This window comes from Sarcophilus harrisii, chromosome 5, assembly GCF_902635505.1.
Source record: "Sarcophilus harrisii chromosome 5, mSarHar1.11, whole genome shotgun sequence".
NCBI lineage: Eukaryota > Metazoa > Chordata > Mammalia > Dasyuromorphia > Dasyuridae > Sarcophilus > Sarcophilus harrisii.
The window spans coordinates 98674618-98692829 of record NC_045430.1 but is presented as its reverse complement, the minus strand read 5'-3'; the positions used below and the strand labels follow the sequence as shown (position 1 = coordinate 98692829).

Below are 18212 nucleotides of genomic sequence, written 5' to 3'. Positions count from 1 at the left end.
AGAAATTTGTGTCCAATGCATTTTGTAGGAGGAGGATCTGAATTAGAGAGAAAATTGATTGGAACATTTAGGGGTCTACAGTTTTATGCTTAGTATCACTTTAGAATTGTACTTCAACATTTTAAGGATAGAAAGACCTGGAAGGGGATACAAGTAAAAGCCCGAGCCTGAGGCCCTTGATGAGATTGATTACTTAAAATCCCTAGGACTTTAGAACTTGTTTTGCTTAATCTCACATAAGATTTCTAAAAATTCCACCAGAGTTGTGATGAATGAGTATACTTCATCTACTTTTTATCCTTTATAATTCTTGAGTACTGGGATAGACTTAAGTGATTTCTAAGAGATGGAATCTTTCTTTGATTGGACAGAACGGAGCTATTTAAGTATTCTTAGCCTAATCCTTTTGTTCTTAGCACTTATATTGGTGAATGTCTGAAAATTTAATTGGTAAACATGTATGAAGCACTTATTGTATGCCAGGCATTGTACTAAACTGAGGATAGAAAAATAGACAAAAGACTATTCTTGCCCTCAAATAGCTTACAGTCTAATGGGAAGACAACAAATATATACAAAACAAGCTAAGTACAGGATAAATAAGTAATTAATGGGAGACATTGGAATTAGGAGAGTTTTGGAAAGGCTTCCTGTAGGAGGTGGAATTTTAGTTAGAACCTAAAAGAAGTCAAGGAGATCAGTAGTCAGCAAAGGAGGGAGAACTTTCTAGGTCAGAGAAAAAGTCAAGAGCTGAGAGACAGAATGTCTTGTTCCGGACACAACCAGTTGGCCATTGTCAATGGATTAGAGAATATTTGTTGAGACTAAAATATAAGAAGACTAGTGGGGGTGAAATTGGGGTCAGGGAGGTATGGTAGGGGATGAGCAGGCATGGCTAGGTTATGAAGTGTTTTGAATACCAAACAGAGAACTTAGTGTTTGCTCCTAGAGGTAAATAGGAAGGCACTGAAATTTATTGATTAAGGAAACTTGTGTTTTAGAAAAATCAGTTTAAACAGAGGATTTGCAAAAGAGGTGTCTTGGAAACAAATTGTATGTGGAGGTTTGGAGAGAGTGAGAAATCCAAGATGATTCCTAGATTGAGAGAGTAAAGGACTGGGTGGCAAAGCCCTGAATATATTGAATAATATATATTAGGGATCTGGAACTATTGCTTCTTCCCTCAAAGATTTTCTTCTGTATTACTTGAATATTATCTTTAGGCATTTAGGTGGAATGAGTAAAAGCAGTGACTTAAATGCTTATTTTAAAAAATAAATTGTGAAGAGTAGCATTTAAAAACTTACATGCTTTTTGCATTGCTCTTCAATTAATTTTAATTTGTATATAAGAGTGAAAGACTTTTTGTCTTTACTAGGTTTAAGCTTCTAAATAGTACCCAAAAGAATCAAAAGATCATAAGAAATTGACATTTCCTTAATACATGAATTACTTAGAGAAAATATTTATTTTGTTACTTTGAATTAAAATGGAGGGTTTATTGTAGCTGTTTTTCTCTTTGTGACTGAATTATTAATACTGTAATAATACTGTAATGCTGGAGAAACTGAGCAAGATAGAGATTAGAGAACAATTTAATAATTTATTAAATGGAGAGATATACTAGGACCAAATGGATCCATGGTTTGGTCCCAGGGCTGAATGAGACTATCGTCTCAAAGAATCCAGCAGTGAATGTCAGATACAAGATTCTTTTATAAGGTAACAAGAACAATGACATAATGGGAGGTATTGGAGAGGCTCCTGATACTCTAATGATGTCTAAAATGGATAAAGACCTTTATCCCACCAAACATTAAGAGGGAATGATTATAGCCTAAGTTCTAAGATATAAGACTTTTATCCTAACATTAAGAGGGAATGGTTAATTCTCCAATTGGTAAATGGTCAAAGGATATGAACAGATAATTCTCAGACGAAAAAATTGAAACTATTTATAGCCATATGAAAAGATGCTCCAAGTCATTATTAATCAGAGAAATGCAAATTAAGACAACTCTGAGATACCACTACACACCTGTCAGACTGACTAGTATGACAGAGAAAGATAATGCGGAATGTTGGAGGGGATGTGGGAAAACAGGTACACTAATACATTGTTGGTGGAATTGTGAATACATCCAGCCATTCTGGAGAGCAATTTGGAACTATGCTCAAAAAGCTATCAAACTGTGCATACCCTTTGATCCAGAAATGTCACTACTGGGCTTATATCCCAAAAAGATTTTAAAGAAGGGAAAGGGACCTGTATGTGCACAAATGTTTGTGGCAGCCCTTTTTGTAGTGGCCAGAAACTGGAAACTGAGTGGATGCCCATCAATTGGAGAATAGCCGAATAAAATTGTGGTATATGAATGTTATGGAATATTATTGTTCCGTAAGAAATGACCAGCAGGAAGATTTCAGAAAGGCCTGGAGAGACTTACATGAACTTATGCCGAGTGAAATGAGCAGAACCAGGAGATCATTATATACTTCAACAACAATACTATATGATGATCAATTCTGATGGATGTGGCTCTCTTCAACAATGAGATGAACCAAATCAGTTCCAATAGAGCAGTAATGAACCACCTACACCCAGGGAAAGAACTCTGGGAGATGACTATGAACCATTACATAGAATTCCCAATCCCTCTATTTTTGTCCACCTGCATTTGTGATTTCTTTCACAGGCTAATTGTACACTATTTCAAAGTCTGACTCTTTTTATACAGCAAAATAATTGTTTGGACATATATATATATATATATATATATATATATAGTATTTAACTTATACTTTAACATATTCAACATGTATTGGTCAACCTGCCATCTGAGGGAAGGAGTAGGGGAAAGGAGAGAAAAAGTTTGAACAAAAGGATTTGCAACTGTCAATGCTGAAAAATTACCTGTGCATATATCTTGTAAATAAAAAGCTATAATTTAAAAAAAAAAAAAAAGGAGGGAATGGTTATAACCTGAGGCAGAGTAAGTGAATAGGACGATTAGGGAAACTGGGTCAGGACATTAAGAGAACTGTGGCACAACAATACAGTAATAAACATTGATACTAAATGATTTGCAAAACCCTTTATATAAAATTCACTTTAATTTTCCCTGAAGCACTCTAAATACCTATAGCTATTATATTTTTTTAACAGATGAGGAAATTGATAAAAAGAGAAGTTAAGTATCAGAGACAGGATTTAAATCCAGATCTTTACCATGTTAGCTGCTACCTTGTTTATCTTTGTCAGAGTGCTAACAAAATTTTAGATAAAAGTTTTTTTTTAACAAAATTGTAGAAATGGTTTTAGTTTGACTGCTTTTTTGCATAGTACAAGTACCTATTGATTACAGTTTGTGTTAGAACGAGTCTATGGAAAACACACAAAGTGATATTCAAAACAAATTTAGAATAATATTTGTTTTTGATGACAAATTGAAACTTGTCCTTCATTCAAGGTTCTCAGCCACCTCTTAGTATGATGTCCTAGTAGGCAGCGGATGGTCTGTTAAATATGGCTGTGAAGCTTGTTACCATATTTAGTTAAGAGATAATTAAACTTACTTGCAGCTGACTGTGATTTCCTTTTAGCCTTTTCTTCACTTAAATAGACTGATAAATGTTTTGGCTTATTAAGAATTGATGATTAAAATATACTTACTTGACTTTATTTAACTTTCTGTTCTTCTGGTGTTGACTAGCAATGCATCCCTTCCTACAATGCTCCTCCCCCCAGTTTTGTAACATAAATTGTTGAATACAAACATTTGAAGGTTACATTTTGACCCAAATCTTTAGTATTTTCTAAAACTACAGTTTTATCAAAGTTTTACAGATTTTGAATTAGTTTTAATTGGAAAATTGTAAACTTTAAACTGCTAATCTTTTAAATTAATGGAAGGCTTGCACTCAGTAAGACACTTTCACTTTGTCAGCATGCTGCTGCGAGTCAAACACTGGTGTGCATGCTCAGCATTCAAGATTTGAATTGTAAGCACAAGCTATTCTTTTGTTTGGCTATGTCCAAATATCATCCTGTCCAATCTGCTGACTTGTGACAATCCAGGGTTTAGTAAAAGCTAACTACTTGTGATATATAATGAATCACAGGCTGAAATCTATAACATTTTTCTTCCTTAGGCAGCAATTCCTCTAAGTAAACCGCAAACTTCAATAACTTCTACAGATCCTCCTGTGTCACAAGCTTCCCAGGATCAGGTCTTCCAGTCACCTCCAGCAAGCAGCAGTACGGTAACCATGAATATAGCACCCTTTCAAGTCATACAGACAAGAAAGAGGATGGAATTTGTTCATACTTCAGGGTTCATGTTACTATGATGTTTATTTTCTTCATACTTAAAGCAATATGTTATACCTAGCAGGATGAAAAAAACATCTCTTTTTTCTGGAGTTGTAGTATTTATGAAAACAGTTAAAAATCTTCATGTTAAATATATATTAAAAGAGTATACATCAGAGTTCAAATCTCGTATCAGTAGAGCACTATTGTTTTTCTTGCTGATTTTTTAAAAATCAAGGCGCACAGGCAGCAAATATGAGAAGTTTACCACGAGATTTCTTGTTCAGTAGTTTTAATTGAGTCCAACTCTTTGTGACCCCGTTTGGAGTTTTTTTGCTCCTGCAATGCCATTTCCTTCTCTAGCACATTCCATTCTCTAGCTCTAGCTCATAGCATTTTTCATTCTAGATGAGGAAACTGAGGCAAAGGAGGATTAAGTGACCTCCCACACAACTAATACATGTCTGAGGCTGGATTTGAATTCAGAAAGATAAGTCTACCTGAATTCAGGCCTAGCATTCTATCTAGGGTGCTATGTAACTGTCCACCACCAGCTCCAACCTTTTGTCATATCACTAGCAGAACTCTTCACAATTTTTTACCTTTTTTTATTACTTAAAAATCAAAAGCCCCTAATCCATATGAGTATAGATTGTCTGTTTTCTATTTCTTGCCATGTCTTAAGCATAGTAGACATCTAAAAGATCTTAATTATTTCTATATATATATTAATTACTTGAAGAAAAAGAATAAGAAAATAAATGCAGATAAATACAGATTATTTAGAATATAAACATTGATGGGAATGAGAATGAGTAAATCGGTAAAGGATTGCTCAGTGCGAGAAATATATGTGCCATTCTCCATACATGGAATAAATCACTAAAGTAAGTGGAAATCTTATTTTGTTTACATTTCTTTTGTGTTCATTACTTGGGTTATTTTATCTTTGCTATAGGTTTTATAGATCCTGTAAGGTATCTTAAACTAACCTCAAGCTTTGAACATTATGGAATTTTGTTAGATAGCTCTCAGTGAAATGCTCTCTCAAGAAAAATTGGAAACTACTCAAAATATGTGATTGCCTCCCTAAGGTATTCGATGTGAATGCACCTTTGCCTCCACGGAAAGAACAAGAGATAAAAGACTCTCCTTATTCAAGTAGATATAATCAGAGTTATACTACAGCAAGTACACAGACAGCACCCCAGTGCCAATTGCCATCTACACATGTGGAACAAACTACTCTCTCTCAAGATCAGACTGGTAAGAAAGACTTGGAATGTGAATGGATGATAATAGCAATTGTTAAGGACCTTTATATATTCCAGGTACTTTACTAAGCTCTGGAAACACAAATAACAAGTAAGATAGTGTCTTCCTTGAAGGATGTTATAGTACGTTGAAAATGCCACTATTTTTTCTCATTTAGTTAGGCACAGTGCTGTTTTAGATTTTTTTATTTTATTTTGTTTTATCCACACCAAAACAGACCTGAATTTTTATCAGGATGGGGAATTTCTGGCATGGAAACTCCTTTCTATTGATAGAGTTTGGCAATGTATTTATAACTTAAAATTTAAGAATTGCTTTAAGCAGGAAAGAGGTTAAGGAATTTGCCTGTAGTCACATTCTATGAAAAGGTTAATCCAGGTTTTCCTGATTAAGACTGGCTCTCTATTTACTGTTATGTAGTCTGTTGTTTATGACATATAACATTGCTCTTGCTAATCTCATTGGAGCAGTTGGAGATTGCAAATTTTTGCTTGTGCATAGGAACTAGTCATTTTGCTTACAATGGGCAATTTGATTTCAAGTATGGCTGAAAGTTTTATCCTGGATGAAGTCATTTAGCTTCTGTCTGTGTTAATTTCCTCATCTGTGAAAAGAGGTTATAATAAAAATAGTTCCTACTTCCTAGGGTGATTGTAGGAATCAAACATTTGTTAAGTTCTTTATGAATGAATGAAAGCAGTCATTGAAAATCTACTATCATGTAACTAGCCTGTTTTCATATGATGCTTCATGATTTTCTTAAATCGGATACCCACAGACACAAGAGGGAGGAAAGCTATTTTGAAATGTTGTCCTGTCTTGTTCTATTAGAAAAGTTAAGAAAAATTTAAACTTAAAATATATTTATAAAAGGCATCACATTTATTAGCATTGGCCTTTTGCTACTTTAGAAAGCTTTTTTTTTTTTTTTTTTAAATAAATCTAAAATAGCTATAGTGAATAGAGTATTGGACTTGAAGGCAGATCCAAAGTCCATTGGATTGTGATGGTGTTACGGCATGTTATATACCATAATTTTGTCAGATACATACCCACACACATACAGAGTTAACAGTTTTTGTTTTGTTTTTTTCCCTCTTGGTAATTTTAGTAACAATAGTTCCTGAACAATAGTTGAGCAATTCACAACAATATTCATATTTTTGGATTCTTAACTCTTGGTATTCTCATGATCCCTCTCCTTATATAGCAAACAATCAACCTGATGGATCAATTCAAGTAAGCAGTGGTAGCCTTGCCTTTTATCCTGCACAGACTAATGTGTTCCCCAGATCCACCCAACCATATCTTAGTAACCGAAGTTCCATTAGAGGATGTGCTCGTAGTGGGAGATCACTGACAAATTCCTTTCGCTCCCCTGGTGGGTATAAAGGTATGGTTTTTAAATAATGTTTCTGTTATGCTTCATTTTTTTTGTCTTTGGGTTTTTTATGTTTTAAAAAATTGTTGTCATTGCTTTTCTTTAAATCTTATAGATATATATAATAATATAGATACATATGAATATATACATATAAATAATATACATATATTATAATTTTTAAATTATATATAAATATAAAATACTTTTGAACAGAATAAACTCAGACTTTTACTGGCTCCTTCATCTGTTGAGAGGCAAAATATTTGTTTCTTCATCAATCCTCTGGAATCAAGAAGAATGCATTGATCTGAGTCCTGATGTTCCATATTGTTTTCTTTTGCATTATTTTAATGATTGTATGTTCTCATGATTCTGTTTCCTTCACTCATAAAACTTGTCCCAAAAGTTTCTCTGAATTCTTTATGATTAAGTATTATGGTGTTAATTAAAGCATTCATATACTCTTGATTTTTTTTTTAGTCATTCCTAATGATCATGTACTTGGTTGCCTAGCTTTTCTTTTGCTTTCCTGCCTTAAAGAGTCCCGCATAGATTTTATCAGATTCATATTGTCTTGAATTTTTTTATTTGCCTTTATCATATATGATAAATTATAAATTATTTAAATATCTTAATTTTTTAAAAATTTATAATGTTTCTAAAGATATGTGACAAGTCTTAAATTTTTTTTAGAATAAAAAAAAGTTGATTATATTATTTGATACAGGAAAGATTGCCCATATTTTTCCAGGACAGGTATTTGTCTCTCTTCTATGAGAATTTAAATACTTTGCTGATTCTTGCTTCTTGAAAACCCTTTGTTTTATATAATAAATAAATTTAGTGACTTTAGTGATGAAAATATTAACAATGTAAAGCAATCTGAGGATTTTCTAGACATTTTTGGTGACTTTTTCAGGAGTGGGCAAACTGGTAGCTATATGGGTCAAATAATAATTGACCAGGAGCTAAGAATGATTTTTGTGTTTTTAAATAAAGTTATATTGTATTTTAAACTGTAAAAGCCATTCTCAGCTCACAGAGTGTAGCAAAGTAGCCTGGTTTTGATCCTCAGGCCATAGTTCAATGACCCATAATTTAGATTAGTGAACCTATTCCTTAATAAACCCATTCATTCACCTATTAATCAACCGATTTTATTTTATTCCTAGATAATAATAGTAAAACATAAAACTTGTTTTCTTTTGTCGATTTATGAAGATGGATCCAAATTTTTTTTTAATAATAATAGCTTTTTTTTGTTCCAGATATATGCAAAGATAGTTTTCAACATTCACCCTTGCAAAATCTTGTGTTCCAAATTTTTCTCTAATACTTTCTTTATTACCTCTCTCTCCCCTATATAGTTAGCAATACAAAATAGATTAAACATGTGCAGTTCTTCTAAACATATTTTCATATTTATCATGCTGCATGAGAAAAACAGCAGATCCAAATTTGTAATAACAACAAAAAAATATTTAAAAGCTAAGGTAAATCTTTTCAGCAAAGGAAAGAATAATTTAAAAATTGTTAACAATGCTAATTTTTAACTTTTTAGGTTTTGATACTTACAGAGGATCCCCTATCATTGCCAATGGCAGTTATAGTCAGCTGCAGTTCCAAGCTAGAGAATATCCTGGAACACCATATTCCCAAAAGGTAAGGCAAGATACATAGTGGCTCACAGTGCCACACTAGAATATTTTTTATCTTATTTCTTTTTTTCCTTTTTCTTTCTTTCTTTCTTTTTTTTTGGGGGGGGCAATAAATTTGGGGTTAATTGATTTGACCAAGGTCAAATGGTTTCATAGTCAATATCTACTCTATCCACTGTGGCATCTAGCTGTCCTCCACACTAGAATATTTTTTTAAAAGCCATTTCTCAAGAATGGAATGCTTCTAAAACATTGTGTGATATTTGGGTGACTGCTTGACAAAAAGTTCTTCAGATATGTCAGACTATAAATCCTAAGCAACAAAATATTATTTTTAGCTTATGCCAAAGTACATTTATCAAGAGTCTGCTATATGCTATATCAAACTACATGCTGAAGAAGACAAAATACTTATGTAATATTTTATTAAAACTTAGTATTTTCTTACAACATTTCTAGAATCATTTCTGCACAAATATAAATCGTATTTTTTATGTAAAGAGTTTGCAACCAGAAGTTAATTTTCTAAGCCTTATTGTCATGGAGTTTAGTAAACATTTTAAACAGCTAAATATAGCAGTGTTGTAAAATGTTGGAATAACATTTAGGAAATCTTGGGTTCAAATTCTGCTTTTGACTCTTTACATGACTAGCAAGTCAATTGCATGTACTTTAGGAAACTCCCTAGAATCTCTCATGAGTCATAGGTTATGATGTGCATTAGTGTGAAGGAGAAAAAGGGAAGCATTTTCTGCTCTGATCATATTTCCTTCTGTGTTATATAGCTAAGTTCGTAAGAATAGTATACAAGACATTTATAGAGATAGAGATGTATTATCTCTCTACACTCTCCCTTCCCCCTACCCCCCCCCCCACCCCATACCTGCCATATATATACATATAGGAGGTGAAACTACTGAGTTTTGTGGTGGTAAGGTCATTAATGGACTTTGGGAGTCAGGCCAAAGGGGTTAACATTAGAATTGGGTTTTGAAGGATAGGTAAGAATTCAACAGGCCTTCTAGATTTTGTGAATGTAGTAAACAAAGGCACTGAAGCAGACGGAGTATGTATGGGAGATGGCAAGTGATCCAATTTGATAAAGAGTGTGGGGAAATGAGAGATAAAGGTGTTTGGAAAGGCAAAATGGTGCCTGATTATGGAGGACTTTTTTTTTTTTTTTTAACAATAGCTTTTTATTTTCAAAATACATTTAGAGAGAATTTTCAACTTTCACCCTTGCAAAACCTTGTGTTCCAAATTTTTCTCCCTCTGTTCCCCCCATTCCCTTCCCCTAGATGGCAAGCAATCAAATATAGGTCAAATATATGCAATTCTTCTAAACATTTCCACATTAATCATGCTGCACAAGAAAAATAAGATCAAAAAGGAAAAAAATGAGAAAGAAAAAAAGAAGCAAACAACAACAAAAAAGGTGAAAATACTGTTATGATCCATATTTGTTCCCTTATAGAGGATTTTGAATGCCATATAAGGAGTTTGAACTTGGTAGTGAACAATTTAAGTAAGAACCATTGAAAAGTTTTGTGCAGATTAATATCAAGTTACTTGTATAAAGGAAGTGAGATTGCAGTATTAAGAAATTTAAAAATGATTTTATGTGGGAAGCCATATCAGTAATCCTGGTAGATGGTCACAAGAGCTTTGTATAGTCAGCAGAATTGTTTCTTTCCTCTCATTCTTCCTTCTTTCACCTTCCACATCCAAAGATAACACTCTGGTTTTTTAATATGGAAGATTATATGATTAGTGATGCCAGGAAATAGAAATGATGTAGGCAGACATGAACTGGATTTAGGGAATAATATAAGTTTAGCTTTAGGAATATTGATTTTGAGGTACTGGTGGGATATAAGTTGTTACTCATTTTTTTCTGTCATGTCCAAGTCTCCATGACCTTATTTTGGGAATTTTCTTGGCAGAGATAGAGAAGCGATTTGTTTTTTCCTTCTCCAGCTCATTTTACAGATGAGGAAATTGAGACAGACGTTGTTAAGTGACCTTTTTGTGGATCACACAGCTAGTAAATGTCTGAGACTGGATTTCAACTCAGAACAATAAGTCTTTCTGACTCCAGACTTGGCACTCTCTACCTGTCCTCTGAGACTTAGGTAGAACTGGTCTAGAGACATTTGGAGATCTGTGGGTCTGAAGTTTGAAAGAGATATATTAAAACTGGTGACAAATTTAGAATCATCTGGGCAGTGATGATCATTTGAGGCCATAGTAGTTAATGAGTTCAGAGTTCACAGTTGTTATTTTACCCTAATTCTTAAACCCCCCCCTCTCCTTTTAGAAAAGACAGAGCTTTGTGAAACAATTAATTGGAATGAAAATAATTTGCAGTGAATTTTTCTCTCTCTCTTTTTTTCCTGAGGCAATTGGGGTTATATAGCTAGGAAGTGTTAAGTGCTTGAGAGCAGATTTGAACTCAGGTCCTTCTGACTCCAGGCCAGTGCTCTATCTACTGTGCCACCTAGCTACCCCATAGGTTTTGTATCCAAGTTTTATAAGGAACTAATACAGATTTACTAACATAAGAACCTTTTTCAAATTGACATACTCAAAGGATATGAACAGGCAATTTTCATAGGAAAAAATGCAAGCTTTCAGCTGCCATATTAAAGAAAATGTTCCAAATCACAAATTGCATTGATAATTTTAAATTAAATTAAAATTGCATTTTAATTTGCATTGATAAAATGCAAAATAAAACAACTCTGAAGTTCTATTTCATACCCATCATATTAGCGAACATGAGAAAAATGAAAAATGATGTATTGGACTAGAAAGGAAATGGATAAATTATTTACTGCTGGTAGAATTGTGAAGCAGATCAGCCATTTTGGAAAACAATTTAAAATTATATCCAAGTGATTCTTAAGTTTGTATACTTTCCAACCAAGAAATACTATTACTAGATCTATATCCCAAAGAGATTACAGAAGAGAAGTGATGAGGTTTGATGCAGTGCAGATAGTTGTGGGAGCCCCTTCTGGTTGGTGCAAGTCCAACGTGAAAGAATTCACAAACCCGAAAAATTAGTCTGGCAAAAAGAAGTTTATTGGCACTGAGAAGTCAGCCTTTGCTAGGAAGACTAACTTCCAAGGGACAAAGACCTGGCAGAGAGATAAATAGGGGTGTAGAGAAATCCTGGCAGAGAGATAAAGAGAGATGTTAACATTATGTGGTTCAGAAATGGTGAGGGGGTCACCATTTAATAAAAAAAGCTGGAGAGATCTCTAGAAGCAAAGCAAAAGTATACATTCTCGAGAGAAGGGCGTGCCACCCATCGAGCAGACAATCCAAGGGAGGAAGCACCTTTGGGGACAGGGTCAACACTTTTAAAGTCTAACGCAAATACCCCCTCCCACCACTGACTCTCATCCTCATTGGCTGAGGATCTTACATTCTAAACAGGGCAAGAAATTGAACTTGACCAATAAGTATATAGTTGCCCACGTTTGACTGAAATAGGGAGAAAATGATGTCATGGGAGGATAGCAGGAAGGGGAACTTAAGTATGCCCTTGACTCAGTCTTCAAAATAGTTCAGGCCTACTCAAACTCTGAAGTAGATGAAGCCTTACTCGATTTTCACAACTGTCTTGAAAGATCTCACCTCATCTTGTTCAACACTGAGAAGAAGGAGTCTCTTCACAGCAGACAGGGTCCTTGCAGGCAGCTATGCCAAGGGGAGAGAAGTTCCTTGACAAGGCATGGTCCTGCTTTTGGACCTCTGCAAAGAAATGAGCCCCAGATTGCATGTTTTTATAAGGAAATCTGAGACTGAAGTTTCAACCAAATAAGATTTCCTCAATGCCATCACTGCCCCCAGGCCTAGATTTCCGTTTGAATGGGACCACTTACTGGCAGTGGTCCTGAGCCAGTTTTCAGCTTAATGGAGGTCAATAGAAATATCAAATCTAGATCTCCAACTAAATGAGTTTGGGCTAAGTAGGAGTGGTCCTGGACTCAAATCAATAGAGGGTATAACTAGTCGCACCAAGATAGCAGAATGAAACCACTTTTTCCTGTTTCCCTGAAGTAGGGCCTGTCCCAGAGGAAAGTTTCTCAGAGTTCAATGAGAGTTTCTCAAAAGTTTCTCCCAAAGTCAGAGGACAGCTTTAGGCTTCCCTCATCACAGCTACTAAGCATGATTTGAGATACCTGATGATAAAACATGTTACCCATTGCCTGTCAGGTTGTAATGCCGGAGAAACTGAGCAAGACACAGAGATTAAGAGACCAATTCAATAATTTATTAAATGGAGAGATATACTGGGACCAATGAATCCATGTTTGGTCCCAGGGCTGGACGAGACTATCATCTCAAAGAGTCCAGCACTTAAGTTTCAGAGGGCAAGCTTTTTTATAGGATAACAAGAACAATGACATAATGGGGGAGGTACCTAAATGGGGATAACCTAATGGGGGGAGGCCCCTAGGATGACACAATGGAGGGAGGTTACTGATATTCTAATGACATCTAAAATGGATAAACCTTTACCCTGTCAGACATTAAGAAGGAATGTTTAACCTAAAGACATAAAACCTTTATCTCATCAACCATTATAGTGAAAATGAGAAAAATGAAAAATGAAACCATAATTATAATCTGGGGTTTTGGGGCAGAGCAACTGAGGGAGACCTTTATGCCATCAAATATTAAGAGGGAAAGGTTATAACCTGAGGCAGAATAACTAAATAGGACAATGGGGAAACTAGGTCAGGACATTAAAAGGGAACTGTGGCACAACAAGGTGTTGGACTCCATGTCAAATGAAACAAAGTTTTGAATAAAGCTCCCTGTGGAATTTTTCAACTCATGTTTGTCTCGGTGATTTTGCTTTTTTTTTTTTTTTTTCTCCTTTTTTCTATTTTCTAATGATGGGGGTGAGAAGGAAGAGAGAAAATAAATGCTTCTTAATTGAAAGATAAAAATTTTCTAGTGTTCTGGTTTTGTTTTAAGTAACTTAAGTTCTTAAGGGATTAGAACAAAAGCCTGAGAAGAAGAACAGTAAAGAGGAGAAATGAGATTTGCATTTCTGAAATCAAGGAGATAAGAGCTTTCAGAAGGACCAGGTAGCCTGTAATTAGCCAAGGAAAGGGAAAGGAGGCAATTGAATGATGTCTTTTATTTACTTATAAGGTCAGTAGTGAGCTCTTCAGTGTATAACCTTAGTGAAAGAAAAAGAAGCTCTATTGTAAGAAGTCAGAGGAATAATGAAAAAGTGGAGCATACAGTTTTAATAGTGAAGGATGAAAGTTGGGTTTTGTAATTAAATGGTGTTGGAGGTTGAAGGGACAGATTTTTAAGGTAGAATAACAAAGCATATTTTTGGATGAAGATAGGAGTTAGCTGCCCGTTAAAGTTATCTTAATTCCCTCAACTAGGTGGCACAGTGGATAGAGCACCAACCCTGAAGTCAGGAGTACCTGAGTTCAAATCTGGCCTTAGACACTTAACACTTAGTAGCTGTGTGACCTTGGGCAAGTCACTTAACTACAATTGTCTCAGGAGAAAAGATAACTTTAGCATCTTCCTCTCATTCATGTAAAAACCTAGAGAATCAGTTCATAGAACTAGTTAGCTGCAGAAATGGGATCCCATTTCTCTCATTCTAAAATCTAGCAATCTACCAACATTATTTCTCTTGACCATTGATCATTTTACTGTAGCATGACCCTTAGTTTTCATCTATATATATCACTAGATTACTCTCTTCCTGATTTGTCTGGGGCCTGTTACCTGTGTGATTTTGAACAAACCTTTAAATCTATTTAGGCCTCCAATCCCTCATTTATAAAATTAAATGATCTGTAAGGTTGCTGCAACTTAGATCCTAGTTCTAGATCTATTACTTTTAATAGATAACATTTTGTATATTAAAAAAAATACCTCTCATAAATAGAAGACATAATTATGTCTTTGGATTCTTTTAAAACTTCCTTAAAGGATCCACATTTTCATCACTTTGGCTTTTATTTGAAATGCCATCTTATCACTAGGTTTGTGAATAAGCTGAGGCTTATTCAGTTTTTGCTTTGCCTTCAAGAACTTTTAACCCTTCTTCTGCCCTCACATGGTGAATGTGACATGTAATTAAATTGTTAAGAGTATTATGTTGTTTTTATTTTTAATAGAATAAGAGTACCTAACTACTCAGTGTATAACTACAAATACCTAACTACTCAGTTGAAAGAGATAGTAGACTGCTTCTGAAATACCTGCTTTAAATATGTACATATTCTTTGTATATTGGTTTAGATATCCATATGTTGGGGCATGTGTAAGTGTATGTATGTGATATATACAGATAGAAAATCTTGACTTCTTGAGAGACTAGTTTTCCCCAAGCTATAGATAGAAAAGTAAAAATTATGATTTAGGGTAATCTATAAGGGACTGTTGTAACCATTTCGATGGATATGGTAGGATGACAAAAACTTGAGCTAGTTACTAGACTTGTGAAACAAATTTCTTTATTATATCATGTTTAGGGGGACAGCTAATACAAGCATTGAAATAATATTGTGATGTGTTCCTTTTTTAGGATACTAATTTTCAGTCATGTTATAAACGAGGAGGACTCTCTGGTGGTTCTTGTACAAGTTCGAGAGGTGAGTTGTCATGGCATTAAGATATTAAAAAGTCTGAGAGTTTCTGGGTAATTAATAATCATTTTATTAATTAGGCTAGCAAATAATAAATTTAAGTCAATAGTTTCTCCCAGTAAACAAAAACCCCATGTGAAGGTTGCCAAATGTTTAAATACTTTTGGAAAATGGGGTGTCACATGAGTGAAAAGTCAACTCTTGATTAAGAATTTATGAGAATGAATATTATGATGAAAGTGGGCTTTTTCTAATGATGGACTGGGGGATATGACTTATCTTGTCACCTTTATAGAGTATTCTGCCCCTGGCAATCTGTACAAAAGAATTTGTTCTCCACCTCTTCCTATTGAAGTTGAACTATGATGGGGTGAATTTTGGGGCTAGGTCAGAAAAATCCTTGAAAGACTGGGCTTTGAATGAGAAAGCAAAAAGTAGTTACACTGGGTCTCATATATCAAACTGGTTATTAATATAATAAGAAAATAGTCATTTTGCTCAGCACTAGGTACTGAATAGTTATTTCCAAATTTGTAGGTCTTGTTTTTCTTTCAATTAACAATTTTAGGATCATGAAGTTAGAAGGGGAAGGGAACATAGTCACTGTTAGCTAGCTATATGACTATGATTAAAGAACTCTCTTTAATCTTCATTTTTTTTTTAATCAGTAAATTGAAAAGTTAAAGCTTTCTTCTAGCTCTTGTTCTAAAATTGCATATTGGTAGATAAAATCTTCATATCAAAGAATGCTTAAATAATGAGTTAAATAATTGTGGCACACTAGAATATATATAAATGTAACAGTATAAAAATATTGCCAACTAGAATAATGTTTGGTATAAGGAAATAATTGTCCTTCAAAGTCTAGCCATATATACCATAAGTGCATTTGCATGTTTCATTTATAGAACTGCACAATTCAGCTTAAAATGTATATGCAACGGTAGCCAACTGAGATATAAACAAACAAATAAATAAAAGGTTAAAGCTAATTGCCACATTACAAAACATTAAATATTCCTAATACTATATAGCAGGGTGGAGTGATTCTTCTCAGGTGAACAGTCCAGAACGAGAAAATGAAACCTTCAACAGTGTTGACTCTGGACAAGGAGACTCTCGGAGTATGACCCCTGTGGATGTGCCAGTGACAAGTCCAGCAGCCACCATATTGCCAGTACACGTATATCCTCTCCCCCAGCAGATGAGAGTTGCCTTTTCAGCAGCCAGAACCTCTAATTTGGCTCCTGGAACTTTGGACCAGCCTATTGTGTTTGATCTTCTTCTGAACAACTTGGGAGAAACTTTTGACCTTCAGCTTGGTAGATTTAATTGTCCAGTGAATGGTACTTACGTTTTTATCTTTCACATGTTAAAGCTGGCAGTGAATGTTCCACTATATGTCAATCTGATGAAGAATGAAGAAGTTTTAGTATCAGCTTATGCTAACGATGGTGCTCCAGATCACGAAACTGCTAGTAATCATGCAATTCTTCAACTATTTCAGGGAGACCAGATATGGTTACGTTTGCATAGGGGAGCAATTTATGGAAGCAGTTGGAAGTATTCTACTTTTTCAGGATATCTCCTTTATCAGGACTGAAAACCTACTATAAATTTTTATTATATAAAGCTTCTTATGGTTGGGGATCAAAGGAGAAACTGATCATTCACTTATGATTGATTTAATAGGAAAAATATTATTTCTGGAGGAATTAGGTATACTATTTCTTTTTTCTTTTCATCTTCCACTTCTTCCCTGCCTTCCCAGAAAAATCCTAAAGTTGAATTACTAACTCAGCATTGTTCTAGCACTTCATAAATTTGATGCAGCCTTGCTAGTAAAACTGTAAATGTATGTTATTTGCCTTGAATCTTTAAAACTGTATCAATGTCCGAGCTTACTACATTAATTGCCTCAATTTCAGTAGTTACAATGCCTTGTTGTGCCTCAATAAAACAGTAATCTGCACTGTAGTTTTGCTGCTTAATTGAAAATAGATTCTTAGTTTTGATTTGATAAGCTATTTGCAACTATTAAATAACCACAGGGAACATGTATTGGAGTAAAATGTGATATTGTGATTGACTTCTCATTTTCTAAGTGAGTCTGTATTGAGCTAATATCACTTCCAACTTTTATATTAACCACATGGATGGATCCACTAACCTAGGCTTAAGACAATACTAGCTGTGTGACCAAGGCTAAGTCACTTAACCTCTCAGAACTTGTTTTCTCATTTTGTAGTATTCGTACTACCTACCTCATAATATTGTTGATTTTGCAAACCTTAAAGATATATATATATATATATATATATATATATATATATATATATATATATTAGTGGTCAAATATTACTAATTCTCCCAGCAGTGATTCTATGGTTGGTTATAGTCTTTGTGTAAAAAAATTTCTTAAAGCACAGGTCTGACAAAATCACCCCCTTATTCACTAAAGTGATTCCCTACTTATGTTGGGCTTTTAAAATCCTTTATAACTTGGCTTCCCACCTACCTTCGGTTTTTTTTCTTTTTTTTTTTTTAAATATACCTTAATCCCTTCCACATGCTCTGCTATTCAGTAACATTTATTTCTTTGTTGTTTCTCAGATAAGGTAGTCCAACTCTAGACTGCATTTTTATAGGCTGTTTTCCATGCCTTGAAATCTCTCTTCTTCCTCATTTCTCTATAATAGAGAATATGATCACATGCTAAAGCACTGGCTCATTTTTATAGGAAATACTTTTACAATTTTCTATAAGCCCCAAATCAGTACCTCTGATAACTCTATTTGGGAATGGACCAAAAATGTATAAATGCAACTTGTACCTATCAATTCCAATATAGTCTTACTTTTTTTTAAAGCACTCTTAAGGTTGATTTGTATTGTAGAGCCCCTCTAACTTTTAAAGATTTTGAGTGAGCTGTATAATTAATTGGA

The 18212-nt window shown here is 34.2% G+C and overlaps 1 protein-coding gene across 7 annotated transcripts in view; it reads left to right on the top strand.

The window, feature by feature from the left end:
* The window catches only part of CAPRIN2 (caprin family member 2), a 109196-nt gene that overhangs the window by 55316 nt on the left and 35668 nt on the right, over nucleotides 1-18212 (top strand). For 4 of the 7 annotated variants that reach the window (XM_031938119.1, XM_031938120.1, XM_031938118.1 and 1 more), the window contains 6 exons: nucleotides 4153-4263; nucleotides 5407-5578; nucleotides 6798-6980; nucleotides 8533-8633; nucleotides 15207-15273; nucleotides 16302-17244. In XM_031938119.1, the coding sequence (XP_031793979.1) occupies nucleotides 4153-4263; nucleotides 5407-5578; nucleotides 6798-6980; nucleotides 8533-8633; nucleotides 15207-15273; nucleotides 16302-16870 (1203 nt within the window). In that variant the 3' untranslated portion in view covers nucleotides 16871-17244. Of the gene's footprint in view, nucleotides 1-4152; nucleotides 4264-5406; nucleotides 5579-6797; nucleotides 6981-8532; nucleotides 8634-15206; nucleotides 15274-16301; nucleotides 17245-18212 lie in introns of those variants that run through there. The other 3 variants (XM_031938117.1, XM_031938116.1, XM_031938122.1) reach the window with 3 other exon arrangements.